A 13139-nucleotide genomic window follows, 5' to 3' on the forward strand; every position below is an offset into this window, starting at 1 on the left:
TATACATATTTTTCTTATGCTAGGGATAGAAATGTTATGAGGAAAGATTTAGAATTGGATTCAAGTGTTTATTTTTGTAGCCGTTTTGACCTTAATTGAAAGAATATTTTAAAGAACCTGATGTTTCAGCTTTGCTGTATAAACCACCTCTTGGTAGCTCTAAAACCAAGACAAATGTAAATGTATAACATTTCTAAAACACAAAGCAATAAAAAGCAGAGCTTTTTATTGTTTTTTTTAAGCACATTTAAAAATATATAATCTCAAACAGCTCTTAGTTACTTTTTAGTTTTCTCAAGCCACACTCAGTTTGCACCAATTTCCACTTGTCCCTTTACAACCATGAACAATTAATAGTGGAGCTCATCAGGGGCCACTAACGTTTATAATCTAAATTCGTACTAGATTTGAAAACAAACAGAAAAACAGCGATGAACCCTTAAGATTTTCAGTTTATCCTTAAACAATAGCACTGTAACTAGTACATTGATTTTTAAGTAATTTGTAGTATTTAATTGTGCAAATTTATTTATATGTAAGGGAGAGTCAACAGAAAGTATCAGAGATCTGAAGTTTCTCCGTACCTGAGAATTCCAGCTGGATGACTCCACTTTCATGCATCATGTTCGCCCTCCTTTCCTCGTGAAACAGAGTGACTCCACCCTTCTCTAATAGGAACTCCAGTCGTGCAAAGATGTGATCTCGTCTAGTGAACGTGTTCAGAGTATGGGAGTCCTCCAAAGGATCGAACAGGTCCTCTGTCTCTGCTGAAAGACCATCAGCTAATTAGTTAAATAAAACAAGCTACTACTCGACAACTAAAGATTAGTTACTGAGGATGATTAATAGACATGAACACTAAAGGTCTTCTGGAGCCAGCATGCAGTTGCTGACCTAGAATATCCCAAGATGAAGGACTTGGCAGAAGTTCTTGAGGTGTGTCCAGATCCTGTGCATTTCCATACCAGCCCCCCCAACCGGGGAACCAAGAATGCAAGTACTGAATCATTCTGGAGCTTCCGCTTTTAGGGATCGATGTGTTAGCTGGACCAGGCTGCGGACTGCCGCTTGGCTCTCGGACATTCTTCAAGAGGACACAGAATTACAAAAAAAAAGGACAATCAGAAAAAGTCTGGAAGCAATAAATCAGTTGAGGGTGTCAACAGATGTTTGACAAATGGAGAGTATTAAGTCTCTCCCTCTATTACATAGAACACAAGAACACATCAAATTACTGACACAAATCTTTTCTTAACAGATTTTATGCATATTACTCATTTAAAAAAACAACAAAATTTTAGGTATTAGGTTATAATCAATGTTCCCTCTATGCTGCGCACTTGCAGATTTTGCACACTCCTTACACATTCTCAGCACATAAGAAAATCTACGCAGTGCATAAAATATATCCAACATTAACAACCAAACACATCCTTTTTCTGTAATTAGGCTATCACTGTTTTTCAACTTAAAACCCACAATAAAAATACGAGAAACAACAGTATTTCTTCACACAAACAGAGAAATGAGAAAGTTATTTTAGCTTTCCATATTAAATGACATATATTAAAACACAAATGAATAGGGAATACATTCCTCTTAACTTTAACTCATTTTGGGCTCTTATAGCATCCCATCTTAATGAGTTTTTATTCTAATAACTAATTATTAGCATAAAAACGTATAAATATTAAGAGTTGCATTTAGATGAATATGTTTAGCAAAATGTGTGCCCTTCAAAAAAAAAGTTCAGCAAATAACCTTCTTCAGCAGTCTTTATCAAAGAGCGCTGCAGGTTTATAAAGTAATAATCCAGCAGGAAGATGAATATATATGGCAGTCCAAACTATTTATTAGTCTATTCTTCTAGAATGATGAAAATCACAGCCCTGCTATCCAACTTGCACACAGCTTAGGAAGCATCTGTTGACAGCATAGCGCAGCGTAGACAGCATGCCCTGTGTTATTTATTTTTGCTAAATTCAATGGCACGATAAAGCAAAAATTTAAAGAGGTCAAGCCCATTCTCAGATATGGTGTTTGCAGCACTTAGATGTGAGGACCTAAAGGAGATCTAACAACATGTGGACATTTTTAAAACATTTCAAACATCCAGCTCCATCATCAAAGAAGATTTGGTTCAATGAATAATATCTAAAAAGTACCCCAAAATCCTCCTGAAGTGGCATTTTTGGACAAACGTTGGGGAAGCAAGAAGAAAAGGAATGAAAAATAGAAAAGATTTAAATCATATTTGTTCATATTATCACATTAAGTTTAATCATGAAATGCTTATACGGTTATATAATTTATAGTATAAACGCAAAAAAAAAAAAACTGTAATTACTCTCACCCTGGAGACCAGGACTCTAACTTACAGCATACTAAACATCTAATTTTCAACAATTTTATTTTTTCTTCTTTTTTAGTGGACCAAATGACTTACCCGGTAAATTAAAAGTAAACTATTGGAAATTGCTGCTGTAATCTCTTTCTTTTAATGACCAATGTAACTTGCTATACTCCCAGTTTGCTATACACACCAGTTTTAAGAGTTTAATACTGGTGTGTGCTAACAGCGTGCACAATGATGTTGCTCACAGTGGTCCTCAGTCAACTCAGTGAACATTGGTCATAATTATTAAAATCAACAGATAAAATGCTTGAGAACTATCACTTGTTTTTTGTAGATCTATAAATGATTGTTATATACATTGATTTACTGAAATACATTAACTTTTTGATTATATTCTAATTCAATAAAGTTCATTTTAACATTTGCCAACCCACCAAGATGATCTAAACATCATACCTCCGCAATCTCCTCCTCTTTTCGAAACCAGTCATGGACAACCTCCCTGAGAATTTGCAGCTCCTCTAGAGTTTGCTCCTCTTCAACTCGTTCCAGTTGAGCCTTAATAACAAATCCAGAAGAAATGTGTTAGAACAATGCAAAAACTGTTTAATGTGGTCCAACAAATCATTAAATCCACCCATTTATCTTTAATTGTATTTGAGAATTCCACAAAAATTTGTCTGAAGATATAAATATATTTTTTTTAATCTCTCCTTGCATCTTAGGTTATTTTTTTCTTGACAAAATACCAAAGGGAAAATTATTTAAAGGTTTTTTGACAACTTTATCAGTCAAAGTTTAAAAATGACCACCTCTACCTCCTTTCTGACGAAAATATTGGTATAGTTAGCTATTTACATAGCATTAAAGGGCTATTTGTGTCGGTCTTGTGTCTGGACAGCGGCATGATACCTCCTCCTCGGGAATCAGTAGAACGCCTTTAAGTCTTTTGAAGTAAAGACTGGTGTAGGTCTGTGCGTCCTGAGCTCTCTGAAGTGCAAAGCCCCAGCTTCCTCGCCTCCGAAGCTCCCTGATGTCACTCAGGTTAGCCTGAATGGCAAACAGCCACCAGGCGCGGCAGCTGTGGGGGAAACAATCAAGAAAAGCAATCTCATTTTAGAGATTTACTCAAGAGGAGAAATGAATAAAATGATGAAGGAAATTTACAAAAAATAAAACAAAGATGGCCCTTACTTTCCAGAAATTGGGACTTTGGGTCTCCATGTTCTGTACAGCATTCCTCTCTCTCTGCGTTCCACTTCTTTGAGGAAAACCATCACCTGCTGGTACTGAACCTATAAAGGAAAGATTATGCAAGAAAATTTTCTTTCTATCCAAACAAGCACCTGGATAACATAATAAAAATATTTTCAATCCGTTTTTATGCTTCTGAACATTTAGATAACTTATTAGGAAACAAAGATGAACAGTTTCTGTAGCAAACCTGTGAAAGACGTAACGACATCGGCTCCAGCTGAACCTGGCCTTCGATCCGAGGGTTGTGTCGAGACCTCAGAGGTTCCCTGGAGGTGTTTCTCCTGAGCAGCACGGAGGCCCGGACTGGTTCAAATATATACTGGTGCTCACGACTCTGCATACACTGAGTCATTGCCTCCTGCAGAGTCAGAAAACAGACAGCCTTTTTAATCTAATTTTATAGAATCAAAGTGAATCATCACTGAGCTGTTTTAAACTAAAACAATTAAAACAAAAACTAAATATTTAATCTAGGTCTAAATTTCTTTCTTTGATTTACAAAAGGAAAATGCTTTTTTTTCTTTTAAACGCATACATATCGTTTAGTAAAGAACATTCGTAAGAACATCCAAAAGTTACCACAGCTTTTAGCCTGTTGCAAAATGTAACTTTCAAGATGTAGGTAAATGCAGGAATGAGTGGGGCAACACAGTGATCTTTGCACCATTCAAATGAGCCAGATAGGCATATAAATCAATAAAGTTCAATATGTAACCAACCTGAATCTGGTTTGCAGGCAGCTTTCCCAGCATTTCACACTCGGTATCCCAATAAACACTGAAGTCTTCAATCTCCAACTGCTTTTGTCTAAAAGGTTTCTGGACCTGAGACCAAAACAAAACCCTTTTTTTAACCAATAGGCCAGAATCAACAAGGATTTACTGCAGCAGGATCTGCTCAACGTTTCATTTAAAACCAACATGTAACCTGATAATCAGGAACTCTTAGCACACAGTAGATAAATGAAAAAATTTAGCTTTTTTTCCCCATATGCTATTTTAATTATTAAATACTAGTACGGAAAACATAAACATAAATTCACCTTTTTAGTAACTCTCAACATTAGAAATGCTTTATTTTACTGGACAATTGAACGCTTACCGACTCTTTTGAAGGATTCTGAGCAGAAACGCTGTTGATGCAAACGCCAAAAGAAAATGGCTTCTCTGGGATGGAAAAGTCATCCTCAAATCTAAGGTGCACATTTTGGATCTTCAGCTAAAAATTAAAGGCAGAACAGCAAACAAATGCCTGGTCAGACCAGCTCAGAGTACATTAACTGATTAGGTGAAATAATGAATTAAATAAAGCTGAAGAGCTCACCTCAATGTTTTCAACAATCCTGGTGACAACAGAGGCAGTGACGGAGTACCAGTATGATTCTCCTCTTTGTTCACACTCGCTCTGTAGGAGCCACACCCATAAACAAGAGAAAACAGGAAAATATTAACAGTGATGATCAAAACTTTTCGAAAACAAAAAATGTATCGCCAAATTAATTTATGTTTTTAGTATATTTTCTAATAACTAATTTGCTCTGTCCCTCCAACACAAATCCTCTTTTATTTTATCTTTTGTAAAAACTATTTGAGATGTCCCCAAACAGCTTTTTCATTTCAGATACGATAACAACATTGCAGCTTTGTTATTCACCCAATATGATAACAGGACAAATCATACATACTTTTATTACTCATCTTATAGCTGAGAATGCTAGAAAAGGCTCAATCCAGTTTCTTCTACTCAAACAGAGAACAACAGTCAACAAGAATAGGTGTGATAATCACTGATCAATTTATTATTAACTGACAGGTTACAGAAATTGATAGTTTATTATTATTGGATATTTTTGATGCCCCCTGGAATTTATTTTTTGGCTTATATCCAATATCAATATCAGATCAGGACACATCTAAAGCTATTGCTTTAGAAATGAAAATCTAGACAGGCATACTTTGGTTATACCAGTTTCTTTTTTCTTTTTGTCACATTGACGTGTTTCAGCACAGACAGATTCTTAAAAAAGGCAAAGATAGGCTGATTAAAGACAAAAAAAAGTTTCAAATGATCTGTTTTATTTTCCAGAGGAAAATAAGCAAATCCAAATAGGAGCAACAGCCCCTAACAAATGTTTGTGATAATTGGACTGAAGTATTCAACTAGAGTAGAGGAATTTGTCCCACTTCTCTATGCAGTCATTTTAAAAACAGCAACACTAAAAGGTGAGCAGGAAAGGTTACATTCCCACAACAGCTCCTCACTCAGATTTTAACCCAGACTTTGGCTGAACTCTCAAAAGGTAATTTTTGTGCACAATTATATTCTAATTTTTTTTAAGCTAAAGAAAAAGGCATTTGTCTTTACTTGAAACTCAAAGATATAATGAAGCGGAAGCTTTCCTTCTTTGGAAGATTACAAAGAAAATTGAAAGGCATTTGCATTGTATTTAAAGGTCAGGCTCTATGTGCCACATGTGTATTCAGTCAAGACTTGGATATCATTAATAATGTCCAGGAAAAAAAACTAAATTTCACCTGGTGAGATGAAAATAATCCATGTTTTTTCATTAAGCTTGTCTTATGACCTATTCCCAACAAACTTATCTTATGATAAAAAAACAAGAAAGCTTAAACAGACTTAGAGGATTCATGAAAACTGCTGATGAAAAAGTAGTAACTCCTGAAGCACGGAAAAGCAACTAAAACAAGAAGATCCTTTGTCAATGCCGACCAGGAGGAAAAACTGAACTCACTCTGAATTTATCTTCAAGAGCCTTGAGGAGGTATTTTTTGCGTTCCCTTGCTTCATCGTTTTCCTTCTCCACATCAAACTCCTGAGGTTGGGCGGGGCCGATGATCAGGTTGAGCTGGGACATGGAGATGACCCAGGGGTCACTATAGGGCCGGTAGAAAGGGATCTGAAGAGTGATCTTCCCAATAAATCCTAGATAATGATAAAAAAAAGGTACATATCTTAAAAAGTAGATCTGTCTTTATATACAGTGCTTTTTAGAAGCTCTTCAACAGTTTTAAAATATCATAACAAACGGTGCATATTTTGCATCTGCTTCTTTCTATCTGTCTGCTTCTCATACTCATACTGAGCCTGGTTCTACTGGTGGTTTCTTCCTTTTAAAAGAGAGTTTTCCTCTCCACTGTCGCTACAAGCATGCTTTCTGATGTGATCAGCTGGTTTTCCTTAGATAGAAAACTCTGAACCAACCTGACTGTATGTTCTGGTTGAATTGTCTCTGTAAAGTGCCTTGAGATGACATGGGTTGTGAATTGGCGCTATATAAATGACCTAAATTGAATTGAACGCGTGAGCTTAAGTTAATCAAGTTTAAATAATGTACATTAGAACACATCAGTCAACCTCAGATTATAGTCATTAGGTAACGTGAATTCTGGAGTTCCCTCCTTAAGACACATTCACATTTTCCATCCACCTTAAGTAAGCTAGTATAACTGTACATCTTATACCATGCTGATGACACATACCTTCAGATTTCTGTCACCACTAAGAGGCAAAGTAAATTCATTTTTTTTAGAATTTTTATCAGCTGAATCCAGAAAGTAAATTAGTCCCTTATGTCAGAATGAAGAGTTTCCTTTCAAAATCTGACAGAAAAATTGATGAATGTTTACATTTTCAGTGATTGTAAAGGAGTCAATATGAATCAATTAGAAAGGAGAAAATTAAAACAAGCTGGTGCAACTCATCCAAACTGCTGCTGCCAGAGACCTGACCAACAGCAGGTAAATAGATAATAATACAGCCGTCCTTAAATCACTACATTGGTTCCTTTATCACAGCTGGATGGATATTATTGTGCTACAAGGCAGGCAGTGGTCCAAATCCTGGGTTCATCCCAGAGTGACTTGCTTGATATAAACCTTTAAGACCACTCTGGTCTTTATAGACCTTTTCTCTCGGTTTTTCTAGGGTGAAACCAAAACAAGAAGAAGCAGCATCTAAGGCATGTGCTCCTCCGCTCTGGAACAAACTCTCTGAAAACCTGAGTTTTGCAGAATCAAATCAGAACTGAAAACATTTTATTTCCTGTAGAAAGGAAAAAATTATTAGATCACCCCAGATATAATAATATCGAGCTCAAGTCCTCTACGCATCTGCCAACTTGAGGATTATAAACAAACTTTTTAAGGTCATCAGTCAGAATATTATACTCACCTGCTTTGACTTCAAATGGCAGATCAAATTCTCGGAGGGCATCTTTCCTCAGCGGGAGGTTTTCCAGTTCCACTGCACCTGAGGAATTATTAGAATAAAACAAATCTTAATTTCTCATCTATCTGCAATGGCCATTTCAAGATGCAACTTTAATCCATATTAAATGCGTAATTATTAATGACCATTAGGAACATCTCCTGAGACTTAATGTTAGATTTTATGATATTGAACTGTTGTTTTTTCCCCAGAGAGTAGCATTGGACTTTCTTTGGGTTATTGATTGCAAAGTTTGAAATGAATTACTTAGACATATTGTAGCTTATAGATTTCACTTAATTTAGAATAAATTTTTTCACACAACCGAAACCTAAATTAACTCTTTAACCTGTTTCTCCACTGGGGACAGGACTGAAGCTTTTTCATTAATTATCTACTTATTAGTGGTTAACAGGATTCCCTCCTATCCTAACAGGACAGAAGGTGCACATTTTAAATATTAAAAAAATACCAAACAGATCATAGAAAAAAAATATTACCTTTGAGAAGTGCAATAGAGAGCTGATCTGTGTTCAGATTGCTGACATATTTTCCCAGGTAATTGTTTAGTACCCAGGCTACGAGTCCCTCCAACATGGTGATGGCTCAGGGATGATGATGCAGGAGCTGGGGTAGTTCTGGGGGAAAATGATGATAGTGACTGTTCGCCACACGGAGGAGGCTCTCTGTGTCTGAAGAAGAAAGGACAGACACCTTGATTGTGTTTTCACTTTCAAAGTAAGTCACAACTCTGTATATCAGCTGAGGGGAGCCACTGATGATCATAACTCAAATTAAAATAAGCCTTTCAATCTATAGACATCATATGTAGTTTTTTCAGTTAATATTGAAACTGCTACTGGATTATAACAATTAAATATGCTGGGAGAAAGTGGCCTATTCAATGCAGACGTTCACAATAACAACACTTTGCTACTCCTTAAGCTTCTGTAAATCAGGTTTAATTACACAACCACAGAAATGAATTATTGTGTAAAGTAATGTATGTATTAGAACTGTGGAAGTAAAATCAGATATCATTTTTTTAGAAATAAAAATATGAAAAGTATATTTGAGGATCATAAAATTACAATAAAATGCATTCAAGTTTGAAATAGAAACTTATCCACTTTTGAAAAACCCAAGGGATGAGAATATTTTCCAAGGTAACGGATATCCAGTTTAACAGTGAAACATGTCAGTAACTTTTCATCATCGGCAGCCAAAATAAAAATAATTATTTGAAGTATTTCAACATTTTAAGAGCTTACAGCCTCTCGTTTACAACAAGCACACGAAAACGAAACATTGAGAAACCATCAGATCGAAAATTTGCGTCACAACTACCTCAAGTGATCAGCTTTAATGTTATTAAAACGATGACTTACAGCAAATGACACTTGTCCTATCGAGACAGCTCCATAGCGTCCATGTCTGGGAGACACAGCTGAGAGATGTCTTATCCAAAACCACTCAGGATGGGACAGTTAGCTGTTATTTAACTGCATAGCAAAAACTGCCATCGACAGCACAGCATATATTAGTGTTATAAAGAGCAGCAGGCTGTGACATCAGTTTGATATCAAATTAAAACAGCCAGAAAGCAACTCAGCGTGGCTGCACTCCTAGAAAGGACAGAGGGTTGTGGATCAGATAGCTAGCGACTTGGCTAAAGTTAGCATTCACGTTGGGGGCTTTAAAGCAAAAGAAGAGCGCCTTTAATGAGTCCAAGTCCGAGGAATTATCAGTATAAAGGTTTGTTCTCAGATATTCAAAGGAAGAAGCTACCGACAGCACGCTTTAAAACTTCATACGGGATCTGTCACACCACAGAAAGTCTTAACATTACCGAACGCAGTTCACCTATCAACGGCTTCTTCTGGTCACGTGACGAAAACAAGCCCGTCCACTTGTGATGCTTTCAATGACAACTGGGAAAAAAGAAACTCCAGATCAACCAGTTGCAAGAAAAGTAAATAGAAAAACAAAAAGGTGTGGATACTACTTCTATCCCTTTTACAAATGATAATTATAACTTTAAGTATTTGTAAAGATGGTCCTGGGGGGGGGATTATAATATATCTTTAGGTGCAAGTTAATCTGAACACAAAAATTAGAATAGAATCGAAAATCCCTTTATTTTCCCACGATGGGGAAAATTCTGGTGTTTACAGCAGCAATAAAATAAAAAATGATCACACAAATATGGACCTTAGAATAGTGGAAAAACAATGTGGTAAGGCATTAATGAAAAAAATAAAATCACATTTTGATATAAGCAAAATATGTACATTGGAAACATATATGCAAAATGTTCCTTACCTATTTAGCACAGCACAAGGAGTTTGTTATATAGGATTGTTAGATACCAATTCAGGTCTTTATTTAATCTCAATGGACATTCAGAAAATATCAAGTAGGCAGCAGCTGTGTTGACAAAAGAGACTTGTTATCAAAAGAGATCAAAGAAGGTACCTAGACACCAAAACTGAAATTACTGTTTCTCTACCGGTTTCCTAAATATAACAAGATTGTTGCATTAACATATAAAGGTTAATGCAGCCTATATACGATGGCCTATTATGAGCTCATCAGCAAAGGCCCTTTGGGATGCAGTGAACTTGCAGATTCACATGGAGAATCTGTGCCATCTGCATTATTTACTGTATCCTGCCAATATGAAATATAATCTCCATTGAGTGGTTTTGTCACCTTGTTGAGTCAGTGAGTACCATAAAGAACTGCGGTGTTGGTCAATATGGATCAACTGGAAAATAAATGTTTTTTTTCCAATAGTCTCAAAAACCTCTCCATACCAGCTGGTATATAATCACTTGCAAGTCTTAGAGTTACCCTTTATGTGCTCTGGTCTCCCATTTCAAATGGTACTTTTGTTAGAGGCCAGATTATATGCAATTATTCTTTAACCTTCAAGATGATCAAGTGATTAAAGGATTTCCAAGAAAAAGCAGTGCTTCTTCTGAAGCTCATCCGGGGAATCAGGCTTATTTGTTAGCTTTCAAATGTTATTCAGCCCAAATTGACCGAGAGAGAACCCACTAATAGGTCCCACCCTCTGCAGTTACAGCTGCAAGGGTTGGTGAATTTAGTGGCTTTAGGGACATGCAGAAAAGGTTTTCTTATTCATAACAGTTTTCCCTGAAGCTCTTTGAGTTAAGATAACATTTCACTTTGCAACTTCCCAGCTGCATCCGTTATGCAAGCTTGAAATGTGGCACATGTCAACAGTTTGTTTTCCCTTATTTAAACTTTACTCACCTATGTAATAAAAACAAACACTTAACAACAAATGATTTGTTTATCATTGTTTATTTCGTCTTTCGTTTTATTTTTGTTTTTTTTGTACAAAATAAAACCAGTATTACAAACACTTAAAATTAGTTAATCGTTCACAGGAGTGCCATCAAATTTACATTTATACAGCATAAGAAAAAGAAGACTGGTACAAGTGAGATCACAGTGATAGGAGTGTTTGGCTTCTGGTGATACCATGAGGTCCATCGTCCATGTACTTTGGTCCAAAAGGGCCCAGGAAAATATTATTCTACAAAACATAAAATTGAGTTGTAAAGGGAGCAACTAAGGCCTTAAGCTTTAATAAGATGTTATTTTTTGTGAGCTTAAAAAAAACAACAAAAAAACAAATTGGATAGAAGTGGAAATTGCCTTTTCTGTTGTTTAAGGGACTATAAAAGCCATCCAATTCTGTTTCAGCATTTTGTTTCAGTGGAAACTTTCTTGGTGTTTATTTTAAATGCTTTTTTAGAGAGAAAAACAAAGGCGGATATTTAAAAGAGCTCATGTTGGAAATGAATAACACCACATCAGGTACGATAATTAAAATAGATAGAATCTACATAAATGTAAAGTTTATGTAAGTTCTGCAATAAAAAACATCTGCTCCTCTGAAAAGAAACTTAAGGTCTGGTAATTTTGTCCTTTTAAAGACCCTGCAAAACAGCCCCTGCCATGTTGGACGACAAACAAATAATGCTAAAATGGGGTGAAAATACAGGAAAACAGAAGACAGAGAATCAAGAGCAGAAATACATAATTTTGCAAACAAAAGCTGACTGATAGATCGGCTTGATTAGTATGCAATTAATGGCACAGTATGAATTTCATTGTATTTTACTAATTCGTCAATTATCACATATAATGACATACTGGTCCAGCAGACGAGCTCCTTCAGCAGAAGACTCCTTTTACCCAGATCCACAGAGCGCCACAGGAAATCATTCCTGCCTGTGGTGATTAAACTCTACAACGCCTCCCTCAAGTGATTCAGACACCCCCCCTCTGTAATTGACATTTATTCATTCCTTGCATATATATATATATATATATATATATAATGTTTGTATATCTGGAGCATGTAACAAAAGTAATTTCCCTCTGGGATTATTAAAGAATGTCTGATTCTGAAGCATCAGTCTTTAAATGTCTGCTGGACAGAAAGTTTGCTTAAAATAAACTTTAACTTTTTTTTTCTTAATATTTGGAAAACAAAAAGCAACTATTTGGTATAGTTGGAAACAGAATTGTCAATTGAATATGGAGTTCCCCTGATTTTTTTATTTTGATCAAAGTTAAGCTAATATGTTTTTTAAGGTTACAAAAGTACCAAGATATAGTGAGGACATAGGGATAAACATGGTAGAGGTAAAAAAAAAAGAAACATACATTTCACAAAATTAAACAGGACATGGGGTGTGGGCAGATCAATTAAATTATCCTGGAAAGAACACTAAGCTTTTATATTGAGGTGTGAGTGGAGAATGATATTAAACACAGACTAATCAAGCAGGGTATTAGGAAGAGCTGTGGAGGAGAACAGAAAGGAAGACCAAGGTAAGGTTAGGAATTAACATAAAACTTGCTGAAAGAAAAACTACAAACCAACCAAAATAAGGACCAAAACTGATGTTGAGGAGGAACTGAGGAGGAGAAAGGCCTTTAAAAACAATGAAAGTTCAGCAGTTGGCTCAGCTTAAATAAAAAAAAAAAATCCTAACATAATCTGTATTCACTGTTTTTCCTCTATCCACTGGGTCTGCACCATTTTGGGTTTCAGTTATTTTGGGGTTTTTTTTTCAGCATGTTTTGCATACAGTAGATTTCATGTGTTTCGTTTCACTTCACTTAGGGGACAAATTTCAAAGTGCCCCCATTAAATACAAACAAAATATGGTCAACCAAAATTAATTTGTATATTTTAAAAAGTGCAGAAAACAATACTTAGAAACAGTAAAACTAACAAAAACTAGAGGGGGGGATT

At 35.7% G+C, this 13139-nt stretch overlaps 1 protein-coding gene across 1 annotated transcript in view; it reads right to left on the reverse strand.

The window, feature by feature from the left end:
- vps13d (vacuolar protein sorting 13 homolog D (S. cerevisiae)) overlaps positions 1-9708 on the reverse strand; it is a 57940-nt gene extending 48232 nt beyond the window's left edge. The window contains exons 1-13 of the mRNA XM_015384276.1: positions 9229-9708; positions 8341-8532; positions 7805-7882; positions 6366-6556; positions 4937-5017; positions 4715-4831; positions 4333-4437; positions 3801-3971; positions 3551-3651; positions 3269-3437; positions 2813-2914; positions 895-1084; positions 585-767 (exon numbers count right to left, since the gene is read on the reverse strand). Coding sequence (XP_015239762.1) covers positions 585-767; positions 895-1084; positions 2813-2914; positions 3269-3437; positions 3551-3651; positions 3801-3971; positions 4333-4437; positions 4715-4831; positions 4937-5017; positions 6366-6556; positions 7805-7882; positions 8341-8437 — 1585 coding nt within the window. The 5' untranslated portion in view covers positions 8438-8532; positions 9229-9708. The remainder of the gene's footprint in view (positions 1-584; positions 768-894; positions 1085-2812; positions 2915-3268; positions 3438-3550; positions 3652-3800; positions 3972-4332; positions 4438-4714; positions 4832-4936; positions 5018-6365; positions 6557-7804; positions 7883-8340; positions 8533-9228) is intronic.
- Between the last annotated feature and the right edge of the window lie 3431 nt (positions 9709-13139).

The sequence above is a fragment of the Cyprinodon variegatus genome, unplaced genomic scaffold (genome assembly GCF_000732505.1).
Source record: "Cyprinodon variegatus isolate N-32 unplaced genomic scaffold, C_variegatus-1.0 Scaffold309, whole genome shotgun sequence".
Taxonomy (NCBI): domain Eukaryota; kingdom Metazoa; phylum Chordata; class Actinopteri; order Cyprinodontiformes; family Cyprinodontidae; genus Cyprinodon; species Cyprinodon variegatus.